At 32.7% G+C, this 18,940-nt stretch overlaps 1 protein-coding gene across 7 annotated transcripts in view; it reads left to right on the top strand.

Moving 5' to 3' along the window:
- The window catches only part of Ziz (dedicator of cytokinesis protein Ziz), a 47,890-nt gene that overhangs the window by 935 nt on the left and 28,015 nt on the right, over positions 1 to 18,940 (top strand). The window contains exons 1-9 of one of the 7 annotated variants that reach the window (XM_074184059.1): positions 4,737 to 5,440; positions 6,216 to 6,332; positions 11,297 to 11,600; positions 11,689 to 11,855; positions 12,006 to 12,177; positions 14,667 to 15,396; positions 17,427 to 17,641; positions 17,756 to 18,009; positions 18,611 to 18,937. In XM_074184059.1, the coding sequence (XP_074040160.1) occupies positions 5,438 to 5,440; positions 6,216 to 6,332; positions 11,297 to 11,600; positions 11,689 to 11,855; positions 12,006 to 12,177; positions 14,667 to 15,396; positions 17,427 to 17,641; positions 17,756 to 18,009; positions 18,611 to 18,937 (2,289 nt within the window). In that variant the 5' untranslated portion in view covers positions 4,737 to 5,437. Of the gene's footprint in view, positions 1 to 4,736; positions 5,459 to 6,206; positions 6,333 to 11,296; positions 11,601 to 11,688; positions 11,856 to 12,005; positions 12,178 to 14,666; positions 15,397 to 17,426; positions 17,642 to 17,755; positions 18,010 to 18,610; positions 18,938 to 18,940 lie in introns of those variants that run through there. The other 6 variants (XM_074184058.1, XM_074184060.1, XM_074184055.1 and 3 more) reach the window with 6 other exon arrangements.

The raw sequence follows: 18,940 nt of genomic DNA, 5'->3' as shown, positions 1-18,940 counted from the left end.
CCAACTGTATGAAGTAGGTATAAGTTTCTGAGAATTTGAGTTCTCAGCATTTTCAAATTTTAATTACTAGTACTGGTGACTGAATTCAGTTAGGACATAGTTTTGTGCATATGTGCAGAACCTGATTATTTAACTGTATTTTGGAAATACATGAAAACACTTTTAATACAAGAACTGAAAATCTAAAAGATTTTTGATAGCTCTGAAATAGACAAATTCTATATTTACTTTTTCTAATACTCTCCACATTTGAGTTCTAAGTCAGGTGTACCTCAAGACTCCATTTTGTGACCTTTACTTTTTGATATTTATACATCCAATTTTTACCACAGTAATATATTCTTGTATGCCAGAGATACACAAATATATTCCAGCTTCCTAATTCAGTTCAAATTTTATTCCATCGTCTAAACTGAGTATAAAATTACTACACTAAGATTTTCCAAAAAGTTGAGAACTTTGATTCATTTCTGTCAGCTTAATAGTGAAGTATGCAGTATCCACTGCTAATTGAAATTAGCATAGACAGCATATATATATATATATATATATATATATATATATATATATATATATATATATATTCACACATCGGAAAAGTCTAGGAATATTTTTATAACATACTAAATATCATAAAAATAAATGCATGAGGTCGTTTAATTTCGATTAAATTGGTACACTCGACCACCCTGTAGATTTCTATGGGTTGAACAAAGCCTGCAAAAACGGTAACTAATCTTTTATCAAGTTTTTTACAAACTGTAGGTTTTCGGCTAAAATGAATAATCTGAAAGTGTCGAGTTTGTGCATTCTATGCAGTTCTTGCTCAGCAATTAAACTGGAAATATTGTGCTTTAACATGGAACGCCATCACTTATCATTGGCTGAGACAAAATGATGTAGCTCTTCGTTTGGGGGTCTCCCAAAGTGTTATCAGTCGATTGTGGCGGCGTTTCCGTGAAACTGGCAGTCCAGCCGAACAACATCCAGGGCGAGGACGCGCTACAACTGCAGTTCAAGACCGATTTTTGGTCTTAACCGCAAGAAGACAACCGACAATCACAGCACCTGAGTTGGTTAACGTGTTGCAGCAGACGCACCAGGTAACCATTGGTCGTGATACTGTCAGAAATCGACTGCATGAAGCAGATCTCCACAACAGAAGACCACTTAGATGTCCACCTTTGTCGAGAGGCAATCGCGGTAGAAGATTAGAGTGGTGTCAAGAACATCAAAACTGGGATGCAAATGATTGGGCCACAGTTTTGTTTACAGACGAATCCAGATTTGGATTTCATCCAGATTCTCGTCGAGTAAGACTGTGGAGACGACCTGGAAATAATGAACGTTTGAAACACGTCCAGGAAGTCCACACATACAGAGGTGGTACAGTAATGCTATGGGGCGGAATCATGATCGGCGGCAGAACCGATCTCGTTTTTCCAAATCGCTCCCTCACAGCTCGACAGTACCTCGACACCATTCTTCTACCTATCGTCCGTCCGTTTGCTGGTACTGTTGGTGAAAACTTCCACCTAATGCACGATAATGCTCGTCCACATGTCGCGCGTCTAGTGACTGACTGGCTCACCAACGAAGGAGTTGATGTATTGCCATGGCCAGCACAATCACTGGACCTGAATCCCATCGAGCATGTGTGGGACATGCTTCAACGAAGAATTACTCCGCATATGGGGAACATTCACACAACGTTTCAATTGAGAGAGCTTTTAATCGCTGAATGGGCAAATGTACCTCAACAAGACATTGACAATCTCATTTTGTCAATGCACGATAGATGTAGGGCCGTAATAAACCAGCGTGGGGGCCATACTTTGTACTGATTCCAATTTTTTTTGTATTATGATTTTTTTTATGGGGTGCCAAAGATATATATATATATATATATATATATATATATATATATATATATATATATATATATATATATATATATATATATTTGGAAAATAATCTCTACATCCCCGACATCAAGCCAGGTCAAAATGGCAAATTCCAAATTATAATAATAATAATAATATATTTATTTCAAATAGGCATCCTAATATACAAAAACATTTTGAAATTGGATAGACAAAGTCACAGTCCAACTTCATAACACTAAAATATGTATGCTCAGAATTATCCAAGCATTCAATAAATAGAAAAAGTAACAATGTAAATTACAAATACTAGATATACCTATATGTTATTATAATATCAATGTTAATGTGGATGTTCTATCTTCAAATGACTAGTAAGTCCTTTTTTGAATGTCATAATAGATTCACTTTGTTTTATCTCAAGCGGGAGGTTATTGTAGTCCAGTAGTCCTTTATGGAATAAGGAGTTCATGGATTGTGTAAAGTTCAAACGTGGTACATATAAATTAGAATTACCCCTAGTGGGGTAATTATGAATTTGGTGACGGAAAAAAATAAATTGGTCAAAATGTGAGGGTGCATTACCGGATGAATTCACATCCATTAATGAAGTTGATGTCATTAATGTAAAGATCAAACAGAAGCGGGCCCAAGACGCTACCTTGAGGTACACCATTATTGACACCTTTTTGATTTGAATATGTCCCATTATTTTTAGTCTGTTGAGTTCGACCAGAGAGGTAGCTTTCAAACCATTCAAGTACTGAACCAGAAATTCCATAATATTTGAGTTTTTTTTGTAGGATATTAACGTAAATTGTCTCAAATGCCCTTTTGAAGTCTAGAAACACTGCCACTATATATTCATTATCATCAACAGCAAGTTTCCATTTGGATATTGAAACTTGTAATGCTGTTTCACATGAGTGTTTAGATCGAAAACCGGATTGGTTCATCATAATCAGTTTATTACTTTTTATGTAATCAATCAATTGTTCATTTCTCCGTCTCAATCATTTTTTCAATGGGGGATAAAGTATTTATCGGAGGAAAGTTGATGGCTTTATTAGTATTATTGATTTTTCGAACAGGAATTACTGTACTATTTTTTAGTTTTTGCGGTACTTTACCAGTTCTAAGTGATGTATTAACCAAATTTAATAATACTCCACTGATTGCCTCAAACACACTTTTAAGTACTTTGTTGTTTATATAATTGGAGTTACATTTGTTATCAAAGTCTCTAATAATAGTTTTAAGTTCTGACATTGATAATAATCTTAATTTAGTTATCTCACAATTAATAGGTGGGAGATTATTGTTACTCCAAAGGGAAGAATGGAGAATGGTGTTCTTAATGTCTACTATACTGACAATGAAGAAACAATTGAACTTTTCAGCTTTCTCTATATCATGGGTGACTTGACAGACTCCTTGGGCTGCTGGAAATAATATTGTGTGTAGAAGTGAATCGTTTTTCTGTTTTACTAATGCCTTTAGGGTTTTCCACATTTCTTTCGAGTTTTTCAAGCAATTGTTGATTTTATCAGTATAATAATTGTTCTTTTTCATTTTTAGTAAATTGACAACTTCATTTCTGCAACTTTTATAGATAACCCATTTGAGTTATTTGTGAACTTCAGTGTAACGTGTTTTAAAATCTTTATATGCCCTATCTCTACATTTGGTTAACTCTCTAACTTCATTATCATACCAAGGAAGTTGACCTCTCAAATTGAAAGTTTTCATAGGGGAAGTGGTATCAATATTTGTTTTCAAATGTTGTTCAATGTTGGAGTATATCACATCAACGTCTGCAGAATTCAAGTCCCAATTAGAGTGCATCAGTGACTTGTTTAATGTATTGAGATCATATTTGCTAAAGTTTCTGAAGTATTTTGTTTTGTTGTTACTAAAATTATAAGTGGCTTAAATTGAAATGGTGATTATATTGTGATCAGTGATTTTAGAGGTATCATAAACTATTGATGAAGCATAAGCTGTATTACTTAGTACATAGTCGATTAAAGTGCTACTGTTATTTGTAACTCTGGTAGGATCTTTGACCGTCTGCCTAATTCCCAACGAAGTAATATAGTTTTTAAATTGACTAACATTTCTATTATTATCATCTAGAAAATTGAGATTGAAATCTCCTATTAATACACATTTACATTGATCATTAAAAATATTCTCTGCTAAATCTTCAAAACTATCGAGAAACTACGTATTGAAATCTGAGCTAGGTGAACGGTATAGACATCCAACTAATACCTCTCTTTGTTGAAACTTCAGCTTAATAACCAAGCACCAATATATTCTGTCTACTGATATGTTTTTGTAGACAGTCCATTTGATATTATCACGAACATACAACACTACATCTCCAGTGTGGTGAATCTGTGAATCACATCTCACTATTCTATAGCTATCTATTTTAATTTCGATATCCATTGTACGTGATTCACTGAGCAGCAGGACTGTTGGTTGATAGCATATTATATCCTGAACAAGCTGATCGTGATTGGCTACAAGACTTTGGATATTTATGTATAAAAATTCACTACAGAAGGGTATTACAAGATGCCGAGTGATTAGTTTTTTCTTACTGGAGACTTGACAACAATCGGAATGTTATTTATGTATTTTATGGTCTTGTCAGTTTCGCCATTATTTATTAGTTCATTCAGTTTACTTTTAATTGATTAATAATATTCCTTTTGCCTTTTTGTTTGATCACAAAAAATTATTATATCAGGAACGTTTGTTTTTTTTTTTTATTTTGTAAAATATAGATAGCTTCTTCATGGTTCTTCAGTACAATTTTCAATGGTCTGTTTCTATGAGGGATGTATTTTCCAAGCCGAAATGTATTTTTTATGGTTACTTGATCGGTGAGTCCGCCAAGAATTCTTTTTACATTTTCAGTATCACTCTTTGCCTTTGCCAAATGGTTATTCTCTCTGGATTCCTGGATGTTGCATATTATTATGTTTGCTTCTCTATTTCGCCTTTCTTGGATTTCCTGAATAATTTCATTCATGCTATTATCATTCTTGTTTTCATTTTGTTTTGCTATGATTTCTCGCAATTTTGTGTTTTCTTCCAATAAAGTCTTGTTGATTTCTAATACTTCATTTAGCTTTTCGATCATCCTGAGAACCTTCTTGAAGTTTTCCTAACAAGAAGTGCAAAAATACAGTAAAGTATGTTTTTTTTAACACAATTGCCCTAACTTCTGAACGAGTCAGCAGCAGTAAATAGCAGAGCAACTATTGCATATAATTGTAGATTCAGTAATTTCTATTACGGAATTGCATTTCTCGCATGATTCCTCATTTGACATAATTTATTATTTTACTTTTATCCTAGTTTACAGACAATTCACAAATCAGTCAATGTTCACTGGACTATTTTGTGGTAGGATCGTTGGCTTCTTTCTTATCGATTAAAAGAACATTATCTCTTACTTATCACTGATTTTTTATTATCCTTTTTTGTTGGAATGTGTTTCATTCACATTCACATTAAGTGCAGTTTTATTAAGTGTCCAAATGGTGAATACATTCAAATATGTAACTGTTTTATTCACTAACTTTAAGTAATTCTACTTCAATTTATACTTTTCAAATTTCTACTTTTCATTAATGGAGACACACACACATCTACTAAACAATATGAGTTTTTTTGCATCGTGGACGTATACTCTTGAGTGATTTATTTAGCAAAATCTCGAAAGAATTTGTACACATTCTAAATTATCAAAATTGTTGAACTCATGCACTGAAAACCCTGGGAAAACCTTTTTTTTTTCTGTTAGGTGGTTTTGCTGGTTTAACTTCAAGTTAGGAGAGCCCACAATGTCAGTTAAATATACAGCAAACATTTGGGGTACATAAATAGCCTAAAACTATAGTTTATAAAAAATAATTTCCAAAGTTGTTATATTTTTTTTAACACAGATTCACAGCATACATACAGGGAATTCAGACGTGTTTGTTTTTGTATATTTTTTTTAAGCTTTTAGAGGCAACATTCATTTTGTCATGTAAGTATTGTAAATTCGAAAGTGGTCTTGACTAGTAAATTTTTTAACAAATCCACAAATTCTATATGATGAAGTTTAGTTTTAGATAGAAAAAAATGGATTTTTTCAATAATGGAGACATGAAGTAAAAGTAACTCTTCATTTTAGATAAAATCACATTTCAGATTTCCGCAGGTTGTAAGATATTTGCTAATAAAAAAGTACTTACTGCTTGCTCATCCCTTTAATAATTATTTACTTGTTTCGTTAACCTACAATCTACAATAAATTGAAAGCGTTTTCAGAATAAGCCACACCTAGTTGAACCATTGGACTTTGAGAAATTTCTTATCAAGAACAAGACAGTATTGCAGAATGATCCACAGAGAGAATTACTCTTGTACCCGCAGGAAGATATTACTGTAAGTACATCTTTCCATTTTGTCTTTTTTCAAAAAGAGAATATTTCAAACTGTTTACCTTTGACAAATCTTCCACTGGAGTAGTATAAACTAATGACTTTAGATTTTTTTTACTCAGTAGGTCCAGTGTAGTACGCTATACCTTTATTTTGGCTACGTTAATAATTTTAAAATTAGTAAAATTGTTACTGTCGAAAAATTTTTCCGCGCCGTATCTTTGAAACAAAGTGCCCTATCAAAAATCATCAAAGGACAAACTATTCTTAGAATAGTCCAAGGAATAGTCCCTTGATTTTTTTCCGCATGTTTAATAAACACTCTGTACATTAATAAAGATGAATATTTCATAATGAACTTGTAATGGAATTTCTGTCAAACTGGGTAGTAGATATAAGTCAAGATTTTAAAGAGAACCCTGTACATTTTTGAGACCATTTGATAGAGTATAAAATTATTTTTTCAATGATATAACACAAGTGACCATTCACCTTCAAAATTGTCTCATAGGAGCTATTTTCTGAAAATTCATTATGATGTCACTATGATGTCATTAACCCAGAAACAACTGAATGGCCTGTGAACAATGTTTTCATTTTTTGCCCAGTAATATTAATGAATTCCTACTATAAATTATAATTCAACAGTAACTACAATATCTCAACTTCTAGTGGATTTGTTTGCTAAGTGTAAATAACTATTAATATATATTCACTCTTCATTTTTTCCTGCCTTCTTGATTTTCAAACATAATATGGAAACTTGAGAAATCTGATATTAGTTTTCTGATTATGTATATTGCAGTAATATGAGCATTGTTTATCTGTTCCTTGTGGTTTGAACATGATAATTTTATGGGGCATTTAAAAGGTGTTTAGCATTCCTTTAAACCATTAACATCAATCAATAGAACAATAAACTCAATATTCCTGGAGACATGTTTTGATACCTGATATAGAACACTATCAAATTCAATTTTTAAAGTGCTTTGTTTTCTGTTACATTTGTGGGCAGTTCTGTAAGATCTTATCTGCTTGAAAGTATCATTAGGAATATACTGAAATATACATATTTGATAATTAAATGAGTGGGTCGATTTATTATGTGAAGTGTTTTGTGATTAGGGAGAATGTTTGTCCTTGAAAGTTAATCAGAGGAACTTTTGTTAGGTACATTTGTAACATAAAATTATAAACCTACTACTGTTTTTATATGTTTTATTCGGTGTCATTAATAATAATATACCTACCCAACAAATCTTTCCTCAATGGAACGTTTGCCGGCAATATAATTTTCTAGCCATTACTTGCATGCATTCAATGATCTGCCTTGCCTGTGTCCCATCGGCAGACACACGGACAACATTATGGCCGACAGCGAGCTTTCTTGGTCTCGATCACTGCTTGTTTCTTGCTAATGCTGGTCCATCGGATGCGATAGTTATTGTCAATTTTAAGATTTTGCTAGATTGCCAATTGGCTAGAGCCAATTATGAGCCATTATTTGGTCCATTGAAGTAGCAGCTACAAGCCATTGTAATCATAAATATTTAATGACTCCAGAATCTCCTATTATCATATATTGCCGGTATTTTCTACATATTGTTCAAATCTTCATGTACATGTTTGAACAAGATCAAATATCATATCAAGGGGTACGCAAACTGACAATATTTTCGGTAACTTACCTGATTTATCTTTTAGATGTACTGTAAGTCAATCAACTGTTTCAGAGCACTATAGTCGAATATTAGATATAAAATAAATTGAAAGGGGTACATTTTTAGGAGATTAATTTTTGGGAACGAAAGGTTTTGGTTTTCTACTTCTCCATCTTCATACAAATAAATGTGGGAATCTTTCAAAGAAAGGAAGAAAGCAATTAGTTTCAAAAATTAACTCTATACAAAGGTGTGTAGATCATGCAAAGAAGTAACTTTCAGACACAAACTGGAAGAAAAAGCCCTCTCGAAACAACTACTTTCATATAAACATTGAATATAGTGTAGCAATCCTGTGAATGATATCTGATTCAATTCCATAACGAATGTTTAATAATAATAATAATAATAATCATCTTTATTTCAGAATATGTCAACAATACAATAAACATATAATGACAACACATGATGAAATGACATCACTGAGGGTTACAAGACACAATAATCTTGCTTAAATAAAAATATAAGATGCGTAAATAAAGATAATTTTGAAAATTATGATTAAAATACTCCGCAATATTATAAGTTTCCAGATGTATGAGTACCTTTATTATTTCTCTTTTGAATTTATTGATGCTCACCAACGTTTTTATTCCATCTCTTAATTTACTGAACAATCTAATGCACATGTATTGTGGGCTATTTTCAGTTACTGTGAGTCTGTGGACAGGGTAGTTGTTATTTCTAGTCCTAGTTTCATATTTGTGAGGGATATAATTTATAATAAACAAAGATTTATTTTTTAAAAAGAACATTAAACATTCATAAATATAAATTGCATAAATGGTCAATATATTGTTTGATCGAAAAGTACTTCTGCATGATTCCCTATATGGCATATTTAAGATTATTCTTAACGTTCTCTTCTGAATGATAAACACTTTTTCCGTATCAGAACTGCTTCCCCAAAACATGATGCCATATTTAGCAGCTGCTTCAAAGTTTGCATGATACATAATTTTCATTGAACTGAAATTTAGAAATCTATTGAGAGTTCTCATGGCAAACACGACTGAATTTAGTTTCATGCATAATTTTGTTATTTGCTCAGACCAGCTCAAATATTCATTAATGTAAACACCTAAGAATTTAGTTCAAGGAGCTATCTCTCGCTTTCTATTTTTCATATTTATGCTTGGTGAACGTTCTATCTGTAGCTGTCTTGGACGAAATAGGATCGTATTAGTTTTTGATTCATTAAGAATCAATTTATTACTTCAATTATCACCCCCGCATAAAAGGTTTGTGTCATCAGCATAATTTGTAATAAACTGATCTTCTTCAATAATGGTTGCACATAGATCATTCATGAAAATTATGAAAAATATTGGACCGATAATACTACCCTGTGGTATTACGATATTTGATGATGATATTTCAGATTTATACATTTTTCCTTGATTCTTAATGCACACTCTTTGAGTTCGTTCAGTGAGATAAGATTTAGCCCATTTCAGAGCATTCCGTCTAACACCATATCTCTCTAGTTTAACCATCAACAGGTTTCTATCCAAACAATCATAAGCCTTGGAAAGGTCCAAAAAGATTCCCAAGGCTAGTGACTTTTTTTCCATGAAATATAATATATTTTGAGTGATCTGAAAAATGGCCGACATTGTTGACCTTCCTTGGATATACCCATGTTGATTTTTACTAAACATGTTGCATTAATTGAAGAAGTCAATTAATTGTGTACAATATGCCAATTCAAATATTTTCGCAAAACTTGGTGGTATACTTATGGGTCTGTAATTATGTATGTCTGAAATAATGTTTTTTGTATAACTCAATGTTCATATAAGAGTAGTTGTTTCAAGAGGACTTTTTCTTTCCAGTTTGTGTCTGAAAGTTACTTCTTTGCATGATCTACCGTCTTTGTAAAGAAAAGAGTTCATTTTGAAGTTAATTGCTTTATTTGTATAAAGATGAAGAAGTAGGAAGAAAAAACATTTCTTTCCAAAAGATATCGAATTTAATGCTAAACCTTAAAACTACATTGTGAAGAACCATTTCTATAGTGAAAATAATGTGCAATTTAAAAATCGAATATTCTCAGAAACCTGGGAAATGGTATACGGCTCATTAAATGTAAACCGTAAATATAAAAACTTTCATGATATTCTTTACTACTACTTTGACTTTGCTTTTACAGAAAAACGAGTTAAAGCCAAAACGACTGTTATGAATTGGGTCAAGTACAATATAAAAAAATACTCACAATGTAATTAGTAATCTGCATAGCATTTCAAGGAAACAACAGATATAAACAAGAAAGGAAAGCATACAGAAAATATCTATCAAGTTACAACCAAACAGTAAATGATGAAAATGAAAAAATGAACGAACGGTATGCCATCTGATGAATGGCAATATGTGAATTATTTTCACCCATTGCCATCAATGTGCCCATGACTCTAGTGAATGCCCGACAATTAACTGACCATCAAGTTTTTCTGAGTATTTGTAGGGATAGTGCATCCCACTCCAAGATAACTTTGTTTTCAATTTCTTTTGAATGTGACTGACGATGTTTTTATTGATTCTTCAAATTAGTATTTAAAATTATTAGGACCGAAATAGAAATATTCAAAAGTTAGTAGAAAAAGCAAAAATAATAAATAGTTATTCAAAGAGTCTTGCTTTAAATCTGCAGAACGAAGTCAAGAGACCCCTGTAAATCTCTGTTTAAACACCACAGAAAAATGTCATTGACGTGTATATTTCTCTTGGAGAGTGTACGCTTGACTTACAAAAAATTTCATCATGCAATCAATTCAACTTTCCCCTTACCTGTACCCAGAAGCTCGGCGATAAAAAACTCTGAAATCGACAAAAAAATAACTTGCCAATGGATGTTTGTTTCTTATCTGTATATGCTGAATTCAGGAATGCCCTAAAGGAGCTACTTTTAGACTATGCATTTTATACATTGGAGAAATTTTATGAGGAAATATTCTAAGATCTGAATTCCTTTCATATCTGAATATTGTTGTTTTTATCCATTTTATAAAGTTAAGTGTATATGTTTATTTTATTCTGTAATAATTCTCCCATTTTGTTTATTATTTCTACAATGACTTTGTCAACAAGTCTTGTTTCTTCTGACAATAAAGTATATTGATTGATTAAAAAAAGGAGGAAATAAACAATGAATATGAGAGGTGGAAATATAAGATTCAGTATTTCATCTTGAACTAATAATAGTATTTTATGGAACATATTCAAGGAGCTTACACGTTTTTTTCAGCAAGTCGTTTCACCCAGAAAATTTCGGACAGTGTCACAAACATTTCCTTCCACTGCTGAAACAGAGAACTGCAGCCTTTTCAGTAAACAGTGCATCAATAGCTATTCAAGCAGCTGGAATCTCATCCACTACAAATATAATGCCTATTCCGGAAGCTACGCTGATCTACCCCAGAAACCACAAGAGAATAAGCTGCAAGAAGAAATTTACGAAGTAGATATTGATACTGATGCTCTAGATGAATTGAATCCTGCTATAGATAATATTACTAAAGAGGGATTTTTGTTGAAGGGACCAGAAATAGGTAAGGTTGATTGTTTTTGAAGCAAGTCATTGTAGTCACAAAATGGTACAAGGATTATGTGTTTGAACTAAATACGATTTTATTGCAGGGTCTGAAAGATCCTTCGTAAACATTGGCTCAAAAAGTTTCAAAAAACGATATTGTTATTTGAGGCAGGAAGTAGACGGAACATATATGTTAGAAATGTTTAAAGACGAGAAAAAAGGTGAAGCTAAGGTTACTATTGTGATGGATTTCTGTACAGATGTTATAAAGGTAATGAATAATTTGGGCAATGATGAAAATACTGGGATTTTTTTGTGGAAGATGTTGAATAATTGGGGTTACTCTGTTTGAGTTGAAACGAAGTTTTATTGTATGGCAATCATTTCGTTTTTCAAAATAATTTTTCAATTTTTTTTTCAGAACTTGAAAAGGGGAAAATTTTGTTTTGAACTGAGGATGACAGCTGGACACAAATCTTATTTATTAGCTGCCGAAAGCGAATCCGATCTTAAAGACTGGTTAAGTAAGTTGAGTTCTGTTCTGCAACACAATAAAATTCAAGAGGAAAAGCGTGCTGCTTCTTTGGAAAGAGGTAAGGTTTACAATTGATCAAAAATAAATATGCATCGTGTTTTTTTTGTACTAAAAAATTCCTTGGAAAAATCGAAGAAGGAATATCACTAGCATGTGTGAAATAATATGGATTATATTGTGCTGTATATAATTTTGCTGGCTGAAGTCTATTAGTGTCTGTTGAAAATATTCCTCCAACAAAGTATTTAATGATATCGGAGTCTCATAGGGTAGTTAATCACTCATAAGATATAAATTAAGTTGGCGATTGTGATGTTATTGATCGATTTGTTAATGAGGCTTCATTGGCTTAGTATGATGAACTCCCGAATATTGCATTACTAAAGATAAACGGAGTTTTGAAAGAGGTTAATATTTGAAGGGTAATAAACTTAAACTGCAGTTGGAAAAAAAAAACATTTACACAATGGCGCTATCATCTAGTCAAGGTTAAATAGTAATTGTTTTTCTCTTTACCAAATTAGATATAAATTGATTAATGATTGATAGATAAATTTTTTCAATGAAAGATTTAAAAGTTCTGAAAAATTGATTGAAACCTAAAGGCCAGGGTTAGTGTTATTGAATTAGGTTGTCAACAAAAAAGCCCACGCTTGAACTGGAGATGACATATATAATAATTATTCAAATTATCATGACCACCAGTTTAGAATGATGTTCTTTTATTCTCGTTTATTTATGAGAAGTTTTTTTGCAAAGAAGTTCAAAGCAGGCTAGTTTGAATTTAATTTCATTAGTGAGAAGATCAGAATTGATGTCAGAATTGAATATTCAAAGACCATTTATTATATGTATATTTGCATAAGTTAATAAGACAAAATTCTTTGAAAATGAATTGAATTTTTAATGTCATAGATCAGATCTGTATTATATCTGACCATAAGGCCCAATTACTTATAATTGAATCCCTACCTAGTATTGACAACAAACATACATAATTGTCCAAATATTACAATTCAAAATCATGGAAGTGGTTTTCTAACCTCTCCCATTTACAAACAAAACATATTTTTCAAACCTGTTGATTCGAAAGACATATATGACATTATCGAAAACCTTAAGAACACTGAATCAGCAGGCGAAGATGGAATCCCTGTTAAATTACTGAAACATATAGCACATGAGATTCGTGAGCCTTTATCACATATAATTAATCTATGTTTTTCAACGGGTATTTTTCCAGATAATTTAAAAATAGCATATGTGAGAGCTATATATAAAAAAGGCGAAAAAAGTGAGCTCAACAACTACAGACCTATTGCACTTCTTCCCAATATCAGTAAAGTTTTTGAAAAATGTATATACATGAAATTAATAACCTTTCTGGAAGGTAATAATCTTCTGTCTGATACCCAGAATGGTTTCAGGAAAAAGAAATCAACCATTAGAACAACCTATCAGGCTTTATGTAACATAATAAATTCCATCGACAAAAATAAAATTACAACAGCTGTTAATTTGGACCTGTCAAAAGCCTTCGATAGTGTTGAGTATGAAATATTGGGTGTTAAGTTGTCAAATTATGGTATACGAGGTTTGCCTCTCAAATTAATAAAATCATATCTGGAAAATAGAAGACAGTGCGTGATTCAAAGGGATCAAATAAACGGCGAACTAATAACATCCAATAAAGAGAAAATAATCAGAGGGGTACCCCAAGGGTCAATCTTGGGTCCTTTACTCTATATATTATATACTCATAATACCCGCAATTAAACAGTCTTCTCAACTTAATGACACGTTTTTTTTGTACAGAAAAATGTTCCTTTTTCTGTGATTAATATTTATAACAAAATACCTGATTCCATCAAAAACTTGCCTGTTATAAAAATGAAAAAGGAACTAAAAATCATGCTTTTATCAAAGGCTTATTATTTGGTAGAAGAATATTTCGCTGATAGACTCTGAATTGTCTGCCTGTTTATATTCTTTGTCTGACTGTTTGTATACTTTTACAATGTTATTATTGTACTATATGTTTATCTGAAATGTCATCTATCTATATCTAGTTGAATTGACTTGGGATATGACATGTTGAATAACCAAATCAAATACCAAGTAACAATCTTGCTTTATTAGTTGTTTTGGCTATGCAAAGTTGCAGTCTTACAAAACTATTTCAAGAGTATAAATGAACTATAAACTTGCTCCTCTTGAGTATTTAGGTGTTGTATAAGTATTCCTAGAATATGAATTCAAGAATAATGTTTTATAAAACATATTTTATAAACGTGAATACATTGTTGCAGTTACATGAACACAACTACATGTAATGCACACAAAATTCCAAAAAATTGTATTCTATTGGCCAATTTAACATAGAAGAATAATCAAAAAATATTTTTTTCAATTACTCTTCTTGGTTATTGTACGCTGTTACGGTCACTTAATGTTGTAATACATGACTTGGGTTGATTAATAAATGTTGATCGCACCCTCTATTTTAATTTTTCTGAAACCTATCGAAATTTTTCTTTTCTGTTCCAGAACGTAGTACTCCCCCTCCGTCTCCTCAAACCCAACAGCCTTTCGGTACTCTCAAAGGCCTTGACCAAAGCATGAACCCCCAGCTCATGCGGTACGGCAGGGAAACTGAAGTCAGCATAGCTGCTTCACGTAGAGATCACCGCAAGAAAATCTTCCAAGTTTACCCGAACCTCGTAATGAACGTAAAGCCTCAAAATTCTAGTCAGGACCAAAAAGAACCATACCGCGAAGTGTTCGGCCAGCGAGTGCTCCTCAGGTGCGAGAGCATCAGATTAAAATTACAAGTTGTAGACGATAGAGATAATCTTTGCCAAGTAGAACCCTACCATACAACATTGTGCCTGTTCGATGCCAAAAACGGTAGAAAACTGACTGAAAATTTCCATTTCGACGTTAATAGCACTAGCATTAGGAACACCGTCAACAACGGAATGTGTGGCGACTCGCTCAATAATTCTAAAGTGGACCTGCTGCCTGGGGTGTCCTCGGAGTGGATGATGTACCCGAGACAGGCCCTTCTGAGCATCATGAACCCCCATTCGGATATCTTTCTTCTTGTAAGGATAGAGAAGGTGTTGCAGGGGGGCATAGGGCAGAGCTCGGAGCCCTATGTGAAAGCGAATAAAGATCCTCGAATTAGTCAGAAAGTTTATAGGAACATAGCCATGTGCTGTCAAAGACTGGGAAGGTATCGGATGCCATTCGCTTGGGCTGCCAGGCCTCTTTTCAGGTAAGGCAACGTTTGTGGAATGTTCAGTTCCGATGATAAGCATAATCATTTGTCGCTTCAATAAAGTTCATTCCTAGGCAATAAATGACAGTACAGAAAATACTAAACATAAACACTATTTCCAACAAAAACCCATTACTTCACAATTTATCACAAAACATTATACTAAAACAGTCACTACCTTAAACCATTGTACTTCTGATTTCATATCAGCTGTCGCTGTCAACCTTGATGTCCTCTCCATTTTTTAAATTTTGATTGAGGTCATTTCGCCCTTATCTTCTCAATTTCTGACTATATTCGTTTGGAAATATTGTTTCATTTGCAATGTTCAACTACGCTCTGACATTATTGTACTTGGGACAACTGACAAGTATATGCTCTACCAATAATGGTTTATGACATATCTCACATATAGGTTATCTTCTCTGAGCAGATATGAAGAGGTCAATTTAGTATGTCCCATTATTAAAAAAGGCAATTTAACTTGGCGGTGTCAATTCAGATGATTGGAACATTTTCATTTCACAACTGTATTTTTGATTTTTGGTAGTTTTGCTGGTTCAGTTTCTCTGGCAGATGTTTGCCTTGTTATGGCAGGTATTTTCGAATGTGACAGAAATTGTAATTTGAACTCAATAAAATTAATTCATTCACTCATTTCAATTTCCTCTAAAGCCAACATGATTTGGTGTCCAGAAAAAATGACTTATTTTCCATTTTGGGTGAGGAAGTGAAGAAAATCGCTCATTTTTTGAGTGAGGTTTCTGTTTTGTTTCCAGATGTACTTGTGGACATCTGAACACAAGACATTTTTTTTTTAATTTTGCTATCTGCCAGTATATATTTGTTGGTGAAGCTGGTGAAGCGAATATTCACTTGTTTTAAAATCTGTTTTAAAATCTGTTTTTCCGTTAACCAGCTGTCGCACCCCTACGAACGACAACCCTCAGAAGTCGAAACTTGTGCGAGCTAAGGATTAACGAGGTCTTACCTTTTAACGTGTGATTCCTAACACGGGTTGGACGATAGCAAGTGAAGATCGATCGTTCAGACTAGGGCTTGAACCACCGACCAACACGGCAGTCAATTCGAGTGAGTGAACAAATCACCCACGCCGAACCGCTTGGCTACCGACTGTTATAAACTGTTATAAACTTTTTAGTCGGTCATAATGGAGTTTGGTGTAGTCTAGCAAATCAAATTGGGAGTTTGATTGACTGAAAGCCAAGACAGATTTTCAAGTATACTCTATGAAAGGAGATATTTCAATTGTTTGCATTGTAGAGTTTAACCTCAAAAGGTTTTTTTCAGAAGTGTTGGCTCAAATATTTGATTAATCTGGCATTCTGAAACAATATTGTTTAATTGATGTGACGAGGCTGAAACCAAATTTCATTACCATAATATCAGTTTGGTATGTCTCCTCTTGAGCAGTGAAATACCTGATTTGTAGTATGAACTTGATCAGAGGAACTCCTAAAAGCTCCAGTGAAAAAAGTGAATTTCTCCCTCATTATGCCATTTGGATTGTATCAGAACTTGGTAAATCAATAGTAAGATTTCTCTATGCATACCCCATTTGACACTTCCCACAAGCTTTACAATATTCAGCACTTTTCGACTTTTTATATTGAGCCAGTTGATTTGATCATATATTTATACCTGTGTCCGTTTCAACTTCCTTCAATATTTTTCGATTGTTATCCAGTCTTGAACAAATTAGATTTTTCTATGGATTTAATTTGAGGTCAACTTAACTCAATCCTGGGAAAGCGTCAGCCTTTCATGAAATCACTATAAAAATTGTAAAAGCAGTTGAAACCAAAGTATTTCCCATTATGTCTTTCATTGTTTAAAAATTTTCCAAGAGAGAAAAAAAAATTAAATTAAATGAAAAACTAACTTAGACAGAATATATAGAATTGAAAAACTAAATAATTTATAATATTTTTTTCTAATTAGATTTTCAATGAAAACAGTGTACTTTTTGAATTGTTTTTATGATTAATGGATTATTTATTTTTCAGATTGTATAGTAATGAATTAGATACCACATCCGACTTTCACGCCATTTACAGACAGGAACCAAATAAAATATCAGATGAAGAAATGGTGAGGTTGCTGTCTGAATATAGAAAACCTGATAAATTCAATAAATTCACTGTGATTCCCGGATCGTTAGAGATAAAAGTGTCTGCCATTAATGATCTTCCACCAAGTAAGCCTAAGTTGGTAATAAGAAGTGTGTATTTGTTTTGTTTTTCACAGTTTTTTTAAACTTTGGTTTTGTTCTTAGTCAAGTAAAAATTTCAACAACAAAAAATTGTAAATAATATTGCCTTTTCGTTTGTTTTAGATACATTATCTACTTCATTAGCGCCATTAAAACCGTTTCCAGTTCCACCGACTTCCGAACCTACAGTGGAAATAGCGGAATTAGAGGGGTTACCAGACAAAGATGTCAATCCTTACACTATATTCATTAATCATTTATTTGTTTATCCACTGAGTCTGAATTTCGATACACAAAAGACGTTTTCTAGGGCTAGGAATATCGCATGTGTCATAGAACTTAGGGATTCTGATAATGAAGAGGCTAAGGGGTTGCAAGTGAGTACACAATATCAATATAAATCAGTTCTAAACATTTCATTGTCCAGAGAAACATGGGCAGTGTTTATAAGTAGGGACTATAACTAACTACAAAATATTATGAAATAACAGTAAAAGAAAAAAATATTTTACAAAAAAACACAACAGAACATTGAAATAGGGTCAGAAATGACACTGGTTTCAGAAATTTGTTCAATTCTGTACATGTTAAATTACAGTAATTAGAACGTTTTTCAATTGATATTTAAATTTCGTCTATTCAATCATAAACGAGTCAAAATCTGTTTTTATTAGATTCCAACTGACTTGGAAAAATCCGAACCATCGCTCACTAATTAAAAGTAAGAACAAAAAGCACTTGTTTTTATACTCGTGTCTATACTCACTCCTGAAGAATGTATGTTAATTTAAAAATTCAATTTCCATTCAATTTATTCAACTCAATTCTGAAGTCTGAATGAGTAAATGACGCCTATTCGTATAAACAATCAACAAATAATTGTGTACAACTCATAAAAGAATATTATGAGTAAAAAAAGTAAAAAAAAGGAACAAAAATCATAAACGTTTCTAATATAAGTGATATTTGGTATTTCAGTGTATATATGGTCGTCCTGGTCAACCTCTACTAGTCTCTCAAGCCTCATGCGCCGTTCTACATCACAATACCTTTCCGGTATGGTACGAAGAAGTTAAAATAAGGCTCCCTACAAACATACTCTATTCTCATCACCTACTGTTTACGTTTTACCACATTTCCTGTGATACTAAAAAGAAAGAGAATGGAGTAGAAAATTGTGTTGGTTATGCGTGGTTACCATTGTTACAAAAAGGCAAACTGAACGTTGATGCTCAAACTATACCTGTTGCTTCGCAATTGTTACCCGGATATTTGTCCGTACATCCTTTTGGATTAGGCAAGGGGGTT

The sequence above is a fragment of the Leptinotarsa decemlineata genome, unplaced genomic scaffold, assembly GCF_025532065.1.
Source record: "Leptinotarsa decemlineata unplaced genomic scaffold, Ldec_3_MD MMD2_tig00026354_RagTag_RagTag, whole genome shotgun sequence".
Taxonomy (NCBI): Eukaryota; Metazoa; Arthropoda; class Insecta; order Coleoptera; family Chrysomelidae; genus Leptinotarsa; species Leptinotarsa decemlineata.
Note: the sequence above shows the minus strand (reverse complement) of the source record. Positions and strands in the feature narration are given on the sequence as shown.